Raw genomic sequence first — 18,313 nt, 5'->3', positions numbered from 1 at the left:
CCTAGCATAAATCTTCAATTAATTCTATGGTGGAAATTGGGTGTTATGGTCATCGAAAACTTAATACTGTACTTGCTAACAGTATATGCATATATCTCTGAGCCCATATCGTCATAATAATGTATAATATGTCTTCCATCCCAAATTTCTTCTCCTGCACTTTCATGGACAAAAACTACACGTTGTGGTCATGTAATTACCATTCACATATTTATGTTTTTTTATGATTTTCCCTTTTTATTTAAATGAGGTTTACATTACTTTTTGCTTTATGTTACACTGCAACCGCAAAACACCACAAATTCCAAAATATCATCATAATCCCAACTGCTGTCAACCCAAGAATTAAGACACATCAATTAGCTTTTTCAGAATCTCAGTTTTCCCTCACTGTGTTGTTGTGTTTGACTAACTAGAGACGCACACCTTTGTTTATCAAACTATTAATCATGACTTTTGATTTTTAAAAATAAGGGAGGCCACTCCCTCACCTCCCCAAGTCCCCACGATTTAACTTACTCGGAGGAGGATAGCAATCTGAAAATATGAAATCTCATCCCATATTGGCTGAACCTGACATAACCTTTTATTTTATTTTGCGTAACATTTTATTTATTGCGTAATTTATGACAGGTGCAAACTCAAATCCTCACGTTTACGAAGACCCTTAACTGCATGCAGGGGCGTTGCTAGAGATTTTGGGCCCCATGAAAGCATATCATATTACGCCCCCCAGTCCAAACCAATCCAGTTATTTTCCTAATTTTTTAGGGCCCCTGTCACTCAGACTGCCATGTTCCTTTTGCACAATAAAAAACTGAACAAAAATGAATGTTCTTATGTATAGTATATAAATTGGATTAGCTAAAATCCACAAGAACAGTATTTACAATTTAAATATTTTTACTTACTTAGAGCACATGTGTCAAACTCAAGGGCCACATCTGGCTCGGCGTACAATTATACCCGGCCTGCATGATAATTTTCCATCCATCCATTTTCCAACCCGCTTATCCTACTGGGTTGTGGGGGCCTGGAGCCTATCCTGGAAGCAATGGGCACGGGGCAGGGAACAACCCTGGATGGGGGGCCAGTCCATCACAGAGCACACTCACACACACCATTCACTCACACAAGCACACCTATGGGCAATTCAGTAACTCCAATTAGCCTCAGCATGTTTTGGGACTGTGGGAGGAAACCCCACGATGACACGGAGAGAACATGTAAACTCCACACACACGTAACCCAGGCAAAGACTCAAACCCAGGTCCCACAGGTGTGAGGCAACAGTGCTAACCACTGCACCACCATGCCACCCCCAGATAATTTTATATATCTTTTTTTTAATTACTGGCATTGCCTGTAAACCCGTGTGTCTTATTTGTGGAGCTAATGTGGCTGAGCAAGAATCTCCACAACACAGAACCCTATACCCCAAACATAAACGAACTTGTTGCCAAGAAAAGATGCCAAGCATCCAGCTCTGGCGGAATGGCATAAGAGCAAAGAAAATGTAATGTTTTGATTTGTTATTATTTTAACTTTCACTTAAAAGCATATATTTTATTTATATTTTCAGGTTTTTTGCAGCATATTAATATTTTGAATTTGTATAATTTTGACAGGAGATATTTTTATGGAGAGTAAAATATTTTAAGTTATTTTAAGTTTAAGTTTATTTATTTGGAATAATATTGTATCCTGTCTATTTCGATTCATATTTATGTTCAAAAAACATTTAGTTTTAGTCTGTCCAATAAATGTTTGAATGAAAATATTGCAGTCTAAAGAAAATATTATTACAAGCCTGCCTCTCCTCACAGCTCCAAAAGAAATAAACTGTGACACAATTAAATTGTCCCACAATAAATTTTGCCAATTCACCCAAGATGTGTTTCCAGCCAACCAGTTACCAGACTACAACCAATAAAATTTTCCAAACGGGGGAGACTGGCAAAAAAAAAAATAAAAATTGAAAATTGCACAGTTTTAGTATTACTGACCTGCACAATGTTCCTGGGAAGTTTACATAATGATCCATAGAATAACGTTAGATGGCAGATGGCTGCATTCACAAGATGATGACTAGCAATTACGTTTCTCGGCTGCCCTCTAGTTTGCATTTCCGATTTTGCTGCGCTTTGCTGTTGCAGTTACAACGTGATTTGAATCTGACCAAGTGTTACTTTTTAGCTAAAATCATTCAAGTTCAAGTAGAGTAAACAGAACAAATAATAACAGAGAGATTGATCCTATTCACAAGGATAAGCCTCTAATCATCTCATCCTTGTCTTTGCTGCCACTAAGCACCATTGCTTCAATATTGGTGCAGTTTGTTGCAAAATTTGGACCAGTCCAGTTTGGAAATAATCGGGCAAATAATTTTTGAGTTATCATGATGACAAGATTAAATGTCTGAGCTGACCTTTTCTTTGCTATCACTTTATGGTGCTGCTTCAGTTTTGATGCAGTTTGCCTCAAAATTTAATCATTTCAGGATCTTTAACCTTCCAACATATCTGCAAAGGCTGAACAAAATCTGGCAAATACACTCACACAAAGCCTGTGCATTTGAAAAAGTTCCGTCACACAGTTTTTGAGTTATCGCCTTACATACTAAAACGTCTGCGGCGGTGGTGGAGACAGCGCCAGCGGACTAATGCTAAAATCATATGTTATTGACTGAAGTTTAGAGTATATAGCTAGCTTTCTAAATGCGGATACAAAGGCAACGATTCCTGAGAAAGCATCTAGCAATAAACTGACTTAGACAATAGAAACCTAGCAACAGACTTTTAGAGATGTTACTCAACCAATGATGCCATTCAACTGGTGGAAATGATATGATTAGAAGTAGTAACCATTTAAGAGTAACACTTCACTAGTGTGAAGTTCAAACTGACTGATGTACCATCAGTTTCACTTGAGTTTCTTATGGTGCATGTTTATTACTCCTGTATTAAAGGGTGGATAATCAAATTGACTCTCTCACCGCAGAACCTTATCTACACCTACAAGAATATATAGAGATTACAAGTACAGAGAAGACTAATATATTAAGTAACAATAGTATGATAAAATAACAACAAATAGGACAACAAATTAAGACACATGGACTAACACATGGATTAGGACACAAGTTAGAAGAAAAGTACAAACAAATAACAAAACAGGAGTGGAGGTTTACCGATAGTAGTCACTTGTCCCTCTGGTAATATTGGCCCAGTCCTTCTAGCCTCCTGGGCCACTCCTTTTGAACCCTGATCCACAGGTACCACAGCCATTCCCTTTCCAGCAGCCAGACCAGCTCCACTGCCTTTAGTGCCCTGTACTTCAGGCACTTCAGAAGTTACACCCATGATATTCTGTGCTTCAGGAACCATAAGACCTTTCATGTCCGGTTCCGGAGGCATGATGGCCACATTTTTGTAGCTCTTCCCAGTGGGCATGCCCATTGCTAAGCCCTTAGTGCTCTGGGCTTCAGGCATTGCAGGAGACACACCTTTAGTACTTTGTCCTTGAGGACCCGAAGAGACCAAACCCTGAGTGCCCTGTTCTGGAGGCATGATGGGCACGTTTTTGTAGCTCTTCCCAGTGGGCATGCCCATTGCTAAGCCCTTAGTGCTCTGGGCTTCAGGCATTGCAGGAGCCACACCTTTAGTACTTTGTCCTTGTGGACCCGAAGAGACCAGACCCTTAGTGCCCTGCACCTGAGGCAACATTGCCATATTTTTGTAGCTCTTTCCAGTGGGCATGCCCATTCCCAAGCCCTTAGTGACCCGTCCTTTAGACCCAAAACCTCCAACATGATAACCTGGGAACCATAAAACAGTCAAGTGACAAACAATCCCAGTGAGGCAGGTCTACATAAAAAAAAAACTTGTTGAGTAACTAAAAATGATACTGAAAAACATACTGAAGAATAAACAGACAATGAATATAAGATGATTCCTATGAACTAATTATAGAGGGAGCAAGATTATTTAAACAATGAAGTAGATGTGGTCTTTCGTTTGGACATCAACCAAGTAGAAGATTGAATCTAGTAATTTCATAAAGGTAAACTGTTGTACACCATTATGAACTGACAAACAGCTACTAAGATATTCATAAGATTTTTAAATGAAACATTGATGACTTACCTGTATTTGCTGATTCAGGCACCTCTCCATTGGGTACACCAGCTTTCATCCCATAACCTAGTAAACAGAAAAGCAACATCATTCACTGGTTCATTTTATTCTTCTTATTATATTAGATTCTAAGAAACACATTTTACAAATAATGAGTTATGGTGATACAGACATGGTGATGCAACTATTCAAGCACACTATCTCTGTATTACAGGACACAAAATGTCCTTTGACAAGATAACAAATGCTGCCTGATGATTATGTGCTGATATTTATTAGTTATTCGATGAAGTTCACTGGTAAGCGAAAGCTAAAATAACATAAAATTACACACAATGAAGACTTTATACCATTTCATTCTCATGGAGAAATCTGTATCATTTTTATGACTTCACACTGTTGGACAGACGGACAGACAGGCAGACAGACAGAGAGACAGATAGATAGATAGAGCCCCCCTGGCTCTCTGTAGGTGACAGCAAACTGACCACAAAGGGCAACCACCCAGAACAGCACCCAGGGAGTTGGGGGTTAAGAGCCTTGGTCATGGACCAGGAGATATGGCAAGGACAGGCTCAAACGGCCAACCTTCTGATCACAGGCACAGAGGCATAGCCCACTGAGCCACATGCTGCCCCAATTAAATTATTCATTAACACTCAATTTATTTGAATCAAGTAATTTATTAAATGGCAGTTGATATCAACTCAAGAAAAGGGTGCCAATGGCCAAACACATCAGTCCTCAAAAATCAGTTAAACACTGAAGATTGCTTCACCATTGGTTATCATACCTGGTTTGGATGTTTTAGCTCCAATATTGTGATATCCAGCAACAGCACCATAACCTAAAGAACACAGAGTAATGATTGTTGTACATAATTTTTAATGCTTATTAATAAAATGCCCATTGGTTCTAGATTTACTCATTATCTCTTTTCAATTCCAGCACTATCAGGTCAAAGCTACTGGTTCTTCCATTTTTGCAGGAGATGCACATTTTTCTACAAACTCTTTTAATGCCACATCAGCCATCTGTATTCCTGATTCACTTTGATGAAAATATACATTGAATTAGCCTTTCCAGCACCTGCTTGCCAGATTGACAATGTGTTTGTACCTGGTCTGGCCACCTTGAGCCCTCCTTTATTGGGATATCCAGCAGCACCACCATAACCTACAAACAACAGGGATTCATAAACTGGTTACATCCACAGCAACATGTCACACACATTCTATTATCATATGACACAATCTTAACAAAAATCTTAACAAAGAGGCATCAAAGTATTGTTTGAATTTATAGCAATAATTTTACTTTAGTTACAAAACATATCTCCAATTTTTGAGCCACAAGTACTAAAATTTCATGCCAAACTTCCACTACTACATTGCGCTGTGATGTTCTGCACGATGGAAACAAAATATGTCAGTTGAAAAGAACACTGTTACAAACAGAATCACACCATTTTTATTTCATGCACTTAAAACTGACACTCAGCATGGTAAATTGGCTTTGCCTGCGTGTTAGGGCTGGATGGGATAGCAGTCCATTGTAGGGTGTACACTCATCTTTATGGGCAATCTACTCTCCCCAAGACAGAGCAGGGTACAAGTATAACTGAAACACACCATTGAGTGTGGGCTATTACCTGTGGGTTTTACCCCCTGTCCACTGGGGACACCTGCTACAGCACCATAACCTGAGGGATATATGAATGTCAGTGTATATAAAGTAACAGGCTACACTGTGTCCTACTGTGTATTATTGACTTATTAATGAAACTACCACCAGAACATGAAATGGAGAAAAAATTAGCAAGTCTTTTGTATCCTCACAGAGTAAACAAATTTCCTTAGTGTACATCAACCTTCATCTAAAGAACAAATTTTTATTACTCCTTCGCTTTCTGTTGTGAACAGCTAATATAACCTAAAATTTCTCTCGTTTGTAAATTTCTTATGTTCTTATATGCATTGTTATTAATCTACCATGCTGGAAATTGATATGACTCATAAATGAACTTATTTGCTCATAACTCTTGGAGGGGCAGTTCACCCCAAAACTGAAAAAAATATATTCTAGAGGGGCTTTAGTGCTATCTATCCATCTGGGTCATTTTGCTGTTAGCTGCCTAGTTTTGTTTTAGGCTTCTTTGAGTATATTGGGAGTTAATGACATTCTTTCTGTGGTGATTAAAGTACCAGAAAAGTACATTTGAAAAATCACAATAATCCACAGACTTTGTAGTGAGCAGTTTAATGTAGTAACTATTTCCTTCTACTGAACTCCACACACCAATCATATCACTGTGCAGAAGATATTGCCAGGGTGACCATGCTTGTATATTCTGCACAATGGTACGATGGGTGTGTGGAGTTCGGTAGAAAGAAATAGCTCCCAGATTAAAACTGTTCACTACAAAATCTGTGGATTATCTTGAGTAAATAGGTCATAATTTCTGGTAAGAGACATTGCTGTTGAATGAGCCCCAAATTCAATTTGAGGCTAACAAAGTAAAAATTGCTACATTGCAAGTTAAATAACTTAAGGAGCAAATAATACATGTTAATGATCCATGTCAATAAAGGGATGAATAAACTAAAATAGATTCAGTAAAATCTGCAAAGTTTGGATTTACAATCAGTTTTGAAAAAGTTACACAAAGTCTACCATGAACTGCACACAATGAATTCATATAGATATAAAAGAATAATGTTCTATAAATGAAATTCATTGCACCTGGAAGTAGGGTTTTCCTCATCATACTACAGTGTATATATTACTGAAAAACCAGGCAGGGTTAATCAGAAGTGCCCAACTTTGGACAAAGGGCACATTAGTGAAAGTTACCTGGCTTGGCAGCTTTAACACCTCCTACACTGGGGTATCCAGTACCTGCACCAGAGCCTGGGGACAAAGATGGAAGCTTAATAATACAGACAGATGGAAGCAGTACTGCAATTAGCTCCACAATCAGAGCACTACAGTACATAAAAAAAATGTAAAGTAAACAATGCATAAAGGAATGGGAAAAAATCTCAAACTGTAGATATTTACAAAACTAAATTAAAGGTATAATAACATATTAATCAGCTAAAACATTTTTTTCACAACTAATACAAACAAAGCAAGCAATAGCCCTGATAATCACAGTTATAAAAGTTTCTTAGGGGTAGATGAGAAATAATGTAACAGGCCGACATTCTGGAAAGGCCATATGACACGGATTGTAAATGCACAGACTTTCACATATTTGACAGTAAAGGAACGGTGAAAGGGTTTACCTGTGGGTTTGGTCTCCTGTACACTTGGTACTGCAGCACCATAACCTGAAGAGAAATTTAAATGAAACAAACATGTCGAATGTGACTCAGGCATGAAAAGGAGACCAGCGGCTGTAGATAAAGGGGTATATTTTCACCTGCACTGGCTGCTTTAATGCCGCCGCCATTACGATATCCAGCAGCAGCAGGGTTACCTGAGGACCAGAGATCCAGGTTCTCTACTCAGGCTTTACGATCAATCAACAATTTGCTTAGGAATCTGAATCTGCCAAGTTTCCAAAAGGTTACCAAAAGAAGTTTTTACTTAAAAAAGTTATCAAAGGGTCATTTTGAGGAAAAAGAACACAACATAATTCATTTACAATAGTAATTTAAAAATCACTAATTATATTTTTTTCAATGTCATAAACTGATATACAAAGGATTTAACATCAATCAATCAATCTGTCTTCCAAGCTCATATCATTTATAGAGTTTCTGAAGGGTTTGAGCTCGACCTGGGTTATAAAGAGAAGAGGTAACAGACCACAGTGTGTGTTTTACCTGCTTTGGCTGCCCTAGCTGCTGCATTGGGGTATCCAGCACCATACCCTAAGGACCACATTAGTGTCTTTACACATTGATTCACTCATTATTCATTATTATACAATCTTGCAGAAAATGCAGTGCTCATAGGCAACATATAGCAGCCAGGAGTCAACTTTGACTTACTGGACATAGCTAAAATTTACAACAAAAAGAAGAGTTTGATTAGATCTTCTTTTCATCCATTTCCTGCAACTGCTTGTCCTATTCAGGGTCTCTGGAGCCTATAGGTGCAGGGTAGAGAACAACCCAGGATGGGGCACCAACCCATCGCAGGGCACACTCACACATGCAATTTGGCCCCATGATGACACAGGGAGAACATGCAAACTCCATACACATGGAGCCATGGCAGCACGTGAAGTACATGCAAAGTCCACACACGGAACCCTGGTGTTAGAGGTGTGAGGCAACAGCGCAAACCACTGTATCACTGCACCACTGTGCCACCCCTAAACCTTATTTTGTAACTGTCTCTTGCTCCATAACATGTTTTAAGCAGCAAATACAACAATTCAAAATACTCCCACATAAAAAGAAAATATGAGCAAAAGACTTAAAGATGAGATAAAAAAAAACTACTTCTAAAGTATATTCTACAGCTACTGCAAATTCTTTTGGATTTTGGATTTGATTTGAGTGTGGGTTTCTATCCAGAATCTCAAATGGACGGCACAAAACACCAGTTAAAATTTGGAGTACACCTGCTTGAAACCACAATCATTTGCAATAAGCTATATAAATTTGTAAGATACACAGAGGGTAAGCACATGAATTCAGCAGATGCAGCTCCCCCTGTCATGCTTGGAGTAGGCAGTGTCATGGTCTGGGGTTTCTTTGTTGATGACAGAGCTGGCGATCTGCACCAAATCCTTGGCAATCTCAGCCAACTCAGCAATAGCAAACCTCAGAGGCATACCACTCCATCAGCATTAAGACTCACTGGAAAGTCCTCCATTCTACAGCAAAATAACAGTCCAAAAAGAACCTCAAAATGAAGCACAACTATCTGGCAAAAAAAAGGAAAGTGGAGAACAACTCAAACTAAAGACCTGGCCTGTTCAGTCCGCTGGCCTGCCCAGTACCCAGACCGAATGCTTTATATTGGTGCTGATGTTATCAAGGCAAGCAGTGGCTATTTTCAGGAATTTTGAAAACATTAATAGAATTTTTCTTTCAGAACCTGCCTGTTATTCCTATTATGGCTTTTAATTATTTTTTCTTATTTAAGGTATTTGCAAAATATTCTAACTGGTAAATATAATTAAGAAAACCTGAGTAAATGCACTCAAATTTTGGATTGGTACTGAGACAAACAGTGCAGAAGGATGTATTACCAAAGGGTGCGACCGCAAGTCCGCTGGAAACACCAGCTGCAGCACCATAACCTGGGGATGATATACAGACCTTTCCAAATGGGTACACCCTGTTCACAAATGTGCACACTCTCGTTCACATATGTACATACTCATTCACAGAAATAAAACTAAAAGTTACATAAAAAAAATAACTATACCACATTGCACATTACATTCAAAAAAGCAAATCAGTCTGAAATGTAACTTTCATGAAGCAGCAACACGGTAAAAATATGAAAATTCTATTTTTTATTTTTTTTAAACTTTCATTGACTATCTCCCTCGACTTGCTCTTTGTAGAGTAAGCTGTTCAGCTGTTGGGGCACCCAGGGAGCTGGGGGTTAAGGGCCTTGCTCAAGGACCTGGAGATGCTGGGTTTGAACTGGTGACCTTCTAATTACAGGCCCACTGAGACACATGCTGCCCACATGTTGTTTGTTGCTATTCACTTAATAACTGTCAAATAATTTCGATAATTGTTTAATATTAAATATCTGTAAGTAATAAGTGATTTTTAAGCTGTAAGATGGACAGACCCCAAACTTAACAGAAATAAAAAAAACACTTGTGTTCTCTTGCTTGGTTGTACTTTACCTGGTTTGGCGGCCTTAGCTCCAAAGGGGTAACCAACACCAGCACCATAACCTGACAACCAAAGCAGTTATGGACACATTTAAAATGTTCAGAACTGGATGGGATGCCAATGCGTAGCAGAGGTCATACATTAACATGTGCTCACTCACACAGTGGGTGATGTAAAGATGCCAGCTAGTCTAACTGTATATCTTTGGACTGCAGGAGAAACTATTAATACTTAAAAAAAAATATTTCACTTAGCAAGACATCCCTACTGTGTACTGAATCATTCCCTAATACAGTACTGTAAAGTATCAGACAACATACAGCGCTGTGCTAAAGTCTTAGGCAGTCAAAAGAAATGTTTAAAGCTATTTATCTGGATAGTAAGTGCATCTTTGCTCAGAACAAAAGACACATGTTAACATTAAAACACATGCAAATTAAGAGTAACATAATAAAAACTAGCAAAAATTTCTTCTGTTCTCCAAAAAGTTACTAGTTGGATGGCTAGATGAACACCGCTTCAGTTCCCAAACCTCTCCTCAGGGGCACCCCAGCCATTCCATGTATTTATTAAATTTCACTACCAGCTCAGTTAATTAATTAACTTAATTAGTTAAAACAGTCAATGAGGTATTGATCACCTATATGAGGTGTGCTAGTGGTCGAGTCAAAAAATTCATGGGTGCATTGTATGGTTACTGGAAATAATGGGGTGATATTAGCAGATGTTTTGAAATGCCTAAGCTGACACAGTTTGACAGGCATAATAGCAGAGTTTTACAGCAACAAAAAGGTCATTTAAACATAATTTTCTTGACTTTTGCACAGTACTGTATATACAGAAAAATATATACAAAAACATAAACAGACATGTACAGTGCTCATTGAAAGTCTTGGGATGCTCACTTAATTCTGTAAAAGTGTTGCAAATTTATTAGTTTCATAACTAATGCAATGCTTAACATATCTGCACATATTTTTCGCACAGACATTTTCTTTTTCTTAAGTGTAATTTTTTAGTTGTCTCATTCAGTTTTTTCTTGCCATTTTGGTATTAATTGTAGTTGTAGTCATTGTCTCAAAAGGGATATTAACCACAAATGTTTGACGTTTCATGGTATTGCAAAGGTGTTACTAATTAAAGAAGCACCCAATGAGACAGCTTATCAATTAACTTTTTAGCTCAGAACAGCTCTTTAATAACTAGAATTTAGGTTTCAATTTATTGCTACATGAAATGAATGTTTACTTAGATGTCCTAGTCATTTCAAATGTGAAATATATTTTTAACAAGTGAAAAAAGTAATGATTTCTGTTATAAAGCCCAAAAATGTGTAATATTTTTCCTGAATTAAGGAAGCATCTCAAGACTTTCTGTGAGCACGGTATACAGAAAGATCTAAATGCAAAATTTAGGTGAAATTGAGCAGCTGAACAAAAGACGTTACCAGTGGGTCTTGCCCCCTGCCTGTCAGACACACCAGCAGCAGCATAACCTGCAGACCACAAGCATTATACTGAAAACCCTGATGTGTAATTTACATATGCTCATTATACAAACACAAGACCATAAAAAAGATATTTCAACATGTCTCATAATATAGCACACCAATAAAATTTGTTTTAAAACGAATTATAATCCATCCTTCACTTTATTCTTGAGATGTGGCAACCAATCGAAAGAATTACTCTTCTGTTGGTGAACTGATGGGCCTGAGAGTTTGAATGAGCCCTAATATCTGCATACAGCCGTCTGAGACACAGAGACGCGCTGATCCAGACTGTCTCACTGGCTCCAAGTCCAGCTCTCAGAAAGGTGGAGGCTGCTCAAAGCAGTGGTGTTTGTAGTCTGTGTACCTAAACCTCACCCACACGACTGTGCTGATAACAGGGGTGTATTTTTTACCTGCTTTGGTGCCTCCGCTGGGATATCCAGCAGCAGCACCATAACCTGAGGAGCAGATTTCACAGTTAGTGTTCCAGTCATACAGCATGAGGAATTTTACACTTATCCTGGGAAATTTCTATAGGAAAAGCAGGCGAAGCTGCCAGTTATAACCAGCCCCACCCCAAAAGAAAGAACAGATAAGCAAAGCAAAACCACAAAATAACAGACATTTGAGCCTTAAAGAATCTAACTGACTTGGCTTTAGACCTTTCCTTCCAAAAGCAGCTCCAAGTCCTGAAAGAAAGACATATCTGAATGAGCTCAGCTTTGCAGCCTCTGAAAACATGTCACCAATTGATGTTAAACTGCAGACGAGGTGATGCAGGCTGGCCCACCTGCACCGAAGCCGAGTCCTGGCCTGGCAAACATGCCAGCACCTGCCCCATAACCTGAAAGCCAAGGCAGGGCTCGGAATCACACACTGGGATGCACAAGTATATGAGGGTGAAGCTCCGCACTATGTGCATGACAAAGTTTTAACAATGACACCCAAATTAGCATTTAATCACAATCACTGTCTGGGTCAGTCTATTACCTGTATTCTTTTAATCTCATACATTATATGGTTTTAATTTGATTAGCCATAGTCAAACTTACCGCCTAAAGGATTTCCTTTGTATCCATAGCCAGTGCTGCCATATCCTATAAAAACAAGGAACACCGGTTAGGCTTGACACTTGTACCCACACTTGTCCTTGGCCTGGAATGTGGATCCTGTTTCAGTTGCTCACCTGCTCCCTGCCTTCCAGCTTGTGGGCCCAAAGCCAGCCCTCTTCCTGTGCCCACACCAAACGCAGCACCTAAACTTACAGCAATTATTATTTTAGCAGCACAGCCACAGTGGCTAAAATCATACAATGAAATCAGGCAGTGACAGATCACCTGTGTAGGCCGGCTGGACACCGTATCCTTGCTGGACGGCTCCCCTCCCAAGCCCCCCATATCCGCCTGGAAAACATGCGCCCAGTGCGTACCTCAGCATGTGTGTCCAATTGGAATCAAATAAAGAAAAATATACATGCCGCAGCAGTACAGTAACTTACCCATTCCTATGCAGGGGCTGGGATAAGGGCATGAGTAATCAGAATAACTTCATAATAATTTATGCTATATAATGACAAACTTAGTTTCTTGTATCTTCAGAAATGGTTTTGTTTAACTATACAATATATTAGGACCATAAAACAAAAAGTATTAGTAAAAAGTAAGTACAAGTATGCAAATCACACCAAATCCACCAGGTCTGAATATTTCAAAAACACGATGAATAATGAATAGTTTTTATTTCTGCCAGAAATATGACAAAATATGAAGCAAGTGACAGAACTGTAACAAGCATCAGTTACCCTGGGCGCACATGCTAATCACTGTAGCCCGAGCTAAACCCCCTCATTCACCTGCAGGTAGTTCATAAAAATAGAGACTTTATGTATCTGTCCTTGTAGCCTGACAGCCCCGAGCTCAGGACACCTGCCCAGTCCTGATGGCCACTCTGTGTTCCTGTGCCTTTCCTGTTTGCTGAAGCCAAAATGTTCATTCCTCACTAAAGCCCCAACCTTGACAGTCATTAATCTGTTCATTGATCTGCAAGTAAAAGTTCCGCAAACATCTTTAATAAATTTATGCATTAATATTTTGTTTAGTGTTAGAGCATTGTATTTATTGGATTAACTGGGAATCACTGTCTTAAAACCTCAAATCAATTATTTCTATCTCACACAGCCATCTAAAAAACAAAGATGATTGGGTTTCTGTGGAATAGCTCGCCACTCCAGGTCCATCTGTCTCCCTGCATCACCACTAAATCATGGCTTACAATTCATTTTTATTCTTTAGCGTTTGGGCCCGTTTGATGCTTTAGATTTTAGTATGATTATAGCATTATAGTTTTTAGTATTTGTTAGTATTAGTTTTATCATTGGTTTCTTTTTGTTATTACTTATTTTTCTGCCTTATTATACATTGTCACTTTTCCATGTCTCATTATTCTTTGTAATTTGACAAATATCAGTTGGGTCTGTGTGATGATTTTGCATGTCTTGTTAGTTTGAATTCTTTTTTAGCCTTGTACAGCACTTTGGACTAACCTTTATAATATTTTAAAAGTTCAAAATAAATAAATGACTTGAATATTTTTATTTAATCTTCAGTATTTCGTATAGCTGTAATAATAGAAGCTATGAGCTGTCTGTCCTGCCTCACCTGCTGCCTTAATGGGGTTGCCCATATACCCGGCACTGCCCTGCATGCCAAGAGCTGCACTGGCTCCTGCAAAAGGAAGCAGGAACACATAGATATACCAGAGGTAAACAGACATCTAAAGGCATTAAAACATTATTAATGGCAGGCAATTCTGTATATTGAAATATTTCTATGGTTTATTCCATAGACTTTGAGGTTATTTACACAATTGCTACATGCCACAAACAAGTATGGATTGCAGCGGCTCTGTGTAGAGTATGTATTATTATATCAGTATCATTTATATAAATTAATCAATATAATAACTAAATGTCATACAATGTTACATGCAGTAGGTTGAAACATTTTTGGTGGCCAATAACATGCACATATGCACCTTGGACCACCTCTAGGAACATTTGATGAACACAGTGACTTATTCCCATTCAAAGTAAACACAAAGCCACACACTAAATGCTGAAAATAGGTCAACAGTCACCTCCGGGTGGCATCAGCTGCCTCCCCATGCTGCCTCTAGTCTGTGGGCCAACCCCTGAGAAGCAGAAAAGAACATGGTGTCATATATTGTAGAAATATTAACAGGTGAGTGACACAAAAACAATGACGTACAACTGGGGATACCATAAGGCATTTCTGATAATGGAATTTTTACAAGAGCAAGGAAAGTAGTTCTTAGGGGTTTATGAGGCTCAGCATGAAGAGATGTTAGTTATAGACTGGGCTGCTATTTCTCAAGACAAGAGTCTGTATGCGTCACAAAAATATGCAAAGTAATTGTGGGAATCAGATAAGTAATGGAGCCTGTGCTGAACCTCTATTTACTATGAATAACTGGCTGAAAGAATTACGGCTGGGGAGGAAAGCTAGACTATGGGGGGAAGAGAAGTAGCGAAGAACGGGAGTGCACAGTACTCACAGAAGTAAACTGCCAAGGCATAAATGGATACTAATGAGCCTATCATACACAGCACATGTCACAGGGCTGGGGTACAGGCAGATCAGGATGCCAGTCCATCACAGGGCACGTGGCCAGGGTACACCCTGATCAGGATGCCAGTCCATCACAGGGCACGTGGCCGGGGTACACCCTGATCAGGATGCCAGTCCATCACAGGGCACGTGGCCGGGGTACACTCTGATCAGGATGCCAGTCCATCACAGGGCACGTGGCTGGGGTACACCCTGATCAGGATGCCAGTCCATCACAGGGGACGGGGCACGCCCTGATCAGGATGCCAGTCCATCACAGGGGACGCGGCTGGGGTACGCCCTGATCAGGATGCCAGTCCATCACAGGGGCCGGGCCGAGGTATGCCCTGATCAGGATGCCAGTCCATCACAGGGCACGCGGCTGGGGTACGCCCTGATCAGGATGCCAGTCCATCACAGGGCACGTGGCTGGGGTACGCCCTGATCAGGATGCCAGTCCATCACAGGGGACGGGGCCGGGGTACGCCCTGATCTGGATGTCAGTCTATCACAGGGCACAAGGCAGGGTACACCCTGGATAGGATGCCAGTCCATTATAGGGCAAAAGGCTGGGGTTTACCCTGTATGGGATACGACATGAAAGAGCTCATATCCCAAAAAAGTCAGTAGGTAGTGATGTAAAATTAATGGGTGGTGGCATGAAGTCAGGTCATTGTTTGGCTGCTCAGCTCCCCAACTCTCTGCTGCCTCCAAACATACACCAGGGACTAATAAAAGACTTGTGTGCTTCCCAAGCCTACAACCCACAGAAATAATATCTCCTCTCTATCTCCATCTCAGATTTTTATTTGTACGTAGGAGCATGTATTTGTACATATTTGTTCATAATTGTTGCCAATGCTACTAAGAGGAGTTGATGTTCTAGTCCTGTGCACTATGTAAATATCTATGCATCTGTGTTATGTACACATGCATACAGATGTATATATTGTTTATACAGTCTAAAATTTTTATCATTTGTATGTTGGATGTTTGACAGTGTCAGAGGTTGATAGATGAGCTGGATGCTTTTCTAGTTTATCTTCATCACAATTTATCTCTGTAGAAACACCATTTTATAATAGCCATGTGGGGTATGGTACAGTACACAGGTCATTGTGCTCATGTATTCTGAAGTAGTGAGAGGACACCTGAGAAGCTCGACAAGTCAAAGAGCTGTGCTGGATGCGGAAAGATAGATATCATCTCATCGCATCACTTAACGTACGTCTAAAGGGATTGGGCTGATTAAACATGCGACTATATTGTTGTGCGGAGCCAAGCACGTGTCCCTCTCCGCCCATCCAGTCAGCACTAACTGCATCCCCTCCCAGTAAGAAGCCTGGCAAATAACAGCCCATTCATACTGGGACCGCCAAGGCGGCCCAGCACCAGTGGTGAGTTAGTGCTCTCCTCTCACAGCGCTGTCAGATTTCGACAGCCACTGCTACCTGTGCCCTGCTCCCTTTGATGTGAGAAGAGAGGGGATCCCTGACTACAGAGCAACTTCACAGTTATGTAATGGAGAAGCCTGCAGAAGAGCCAGCCTCTGCCAAGCTGCTTTTATTACGGCTTTGACACGATCATCAGAAATGTCGCAGGCACACACAAGCTTCAGTGGAAACTTTTCTTTACATTTTCTAAGGCTTCCTCCTATCTGATACCTCAGCTTCAGGGTGGAGTTTGCTCCTCCACTCTTACGGCTATGATTTTCCACTCCAGCGTTTGAAACGCTAATGCATTGCAAACCTTATGTGACTGAGTGTAACAATTCATTTGGTCTGTCAATTGTATAAAAATGCCAGGAAGCGTAGGGCAGGTGACGCACCCCTCACAGGAAGCAGACTTACATGCCATGGGAAATGCAGCGGAAGGAAACCTGCCTAAACAAGCGAGAAAACACACAGGAACTGCAAACACACAGAACCAGGCCAGAAACTGAACCCATATTCCTGGAGGACTACCTGTATATATCTATATGGGCCATATGTGTGAGTATGTAAAACATTATTTTTGTGTATGTGTGTAAAAAAATAATAATATATATATATATATATATATATATATATATATATATATATACACACACACACATACACATACACATACATTTACACATAATTTATCTTATGGCCGATCTGCAAATCCAGCACTTTCCTAGTCTTTTACCAGTCTACTCCTTTGATCTTTAGTTCACAACTGTTTTTAACAATAGATTCCACGTTACAGTAAAATGATTAAAGCGGTTCGAATTCTGCAGATCAACAGGGTGAATTCACACATATTAAACAAACCAAAGAACTGAGGTCACATTTTGGATATGATACAATAATTTCTTAAAATGAGGGAGTGATTTATTCACTCCATTCACCTCACTAATTTCCCTTTGAGGGCCCTGCCAAAGCGGCCAGCCCGGGACCCCTTCTCCCTTGTCCGCCGCTCTCACACCCTTACCTCCTTGCAGCGAGTTCTGTGCCAGTCCACAGACAAGCAGGAATCGAAGGATCATGCTTCTTAACATGCTGAACAGACTGGGAAATGCAGACAGGCAGGTGGAGCAACGCAAGGCTCAAACAGACATTCCCGCTACTCACCCTCACGTTATATATCCATCTGGGTCAGAAAGCCACCCTATAGGCAGTGCTGCGATTGGCCATCGCTCAGGCAGCCCCGCCTTCCTGCTCAATAGGGACCCACATCTGCAGCTCTCAGGTGCACAGATGTTAAACATACGGTAAGTGGTGTAGTGAACGGAGAGGGAGGGCTACTGGGACACAATGGCTGAGAAAATGACAAATACAGAAGGATGGATATGCATGGGGAGAAGGCAGAGTGCAGAGCCAAGGCTGGGTAAAGTCAGTGGCCCAGTCACATTAGCTTGGGTTCAGAACTTATTAGGAAACACCTCAGGGATCCAAGAAAAACAAATGAAGGACTGTCAGAGCTGAAGAGACTAAACAAATAAGGTTGCCTAGTCACTTTATTTTTGGCCGCAGGGTCCTGGTACACTGCACTGCACTGCACGGTGACATCAGCTCAGCAGTGTGGAGGCACCGTGAAACAGGGCTACAGACATCACGTGTTACCAGCACTGGGAAATGGGCAGAAGTGGCCCCTCATTTGGGGGCATAAATATGAGAATCACTGAGAGCTTTGCACTACTGTGCACTCATCTTTCTATGCTTTATATTGGCCTGGGTCATGGGGATTAGCTAATATATTTACTGTAGCTCAGTTATGAAAATG

At 40.2% G+C, this 18,313-nt stretch overlaps 1 protein-coding gene across 1 annotated transcript in view; it reads right to left on the bottom strand.

Moving 5' to 3' along the window:
* cmn (calymmin) overlaps positions 1-17,630 on the bottom strand; it is a 38,937-nt gene extending 21,307 nt beyond the window's left edge. The window contains exons 1-21 of the mRNA XM_072712728.1: positions 17,522-17,630; positions 14,577-14,630; positions 14,099-14,164; positions 12,779-12,844; positions 12,628-12,696; positions 12,494-12,538; positions 12,232-12,285; positions 12,092-12,130; positions 11,855-11,899; positions 11,397-11,444; positions 9,961-10,011; positions 9,346-9,396; positions 7,967-8,014; positions 7,561-7,617; positions 7,424-7,468; positions 6,990-7,046; positions 5,788-5,838; positions 5,256-5,312; positions 4,930-4,983; positions 4,146-4,202; positions 3,191-3,817 (exon numbers count right to left, since the gene is read on the bottom strand). Coding sequence (XP_072568829.1) covers positions 3,191-3,817; positions 4,146-4,202; positions 4,930-4,983; positions 5,256-5,312; positions 5,788-5,838; positions 6,990-7,046; positions 7,424-7,468; positions 7,561-7,617; positions 7,967-8,014; positions 9,346-9,396; positions 9,961-10,011; positions 11,397-11,444; positions 11,855-11,899; positions 12,092-12,130; positions 12,232-12,285; positions 12,494-12,538; positions 12,628-12,696; positions 12,779-12,844; positions 14,099-14,164; positions 14,577-14,630; positions 17,522-17,588 — 1,708 coding nt within the window. The 5' untranslated portion in view covers positions 17,589-17,630. The remainder of the gene's footprint in view (positions 1-3,190; positions 3,818-4,145; positions 4,203-4,929; positions 4,984-5,255; positions 5,313-5,787; positions 5,839-6,989; positions 7,047-7,423; positions 7,469-7,560; positions 7,618-7,966; positions 8,015-9,345; positions 9,397-9,960; positions 10,012-11,396; positions 11,445-11,854; positions 11,900-12,091; positions 12,131-12,231; positions 12,286-12,493; positions 12,539-12,627; positions 12,697-12,778; positions 12,845-14,098; positions 14,165-14,576; positions 14,631-17,521) is intronic.
* Between the last annotated feature and the right edge of the window lie 683 nt (positions 17,631-18,313).

Source organism: Paramormyrops kingsleyae, chromosome 5 (genome assembly GCF_048594095.1).
Source record: "Paramormyrops kingsleyae isolate MSU_618 chromosome 5, PKINGS_0.4, whole genome shotgun sequence".
In the NCBI taxonomy this organism is placed as follows: domain Eukaryota; kingdom Metazoa; phylum Chordata; class Actinopteri; order Osteoglossiformes; family Mormyridae; genus Paramormyrops; species Paramormyrops kingsleyae.
This window is presented reverse-complemented; position numbering and strand designations above follow the sequence as displayed.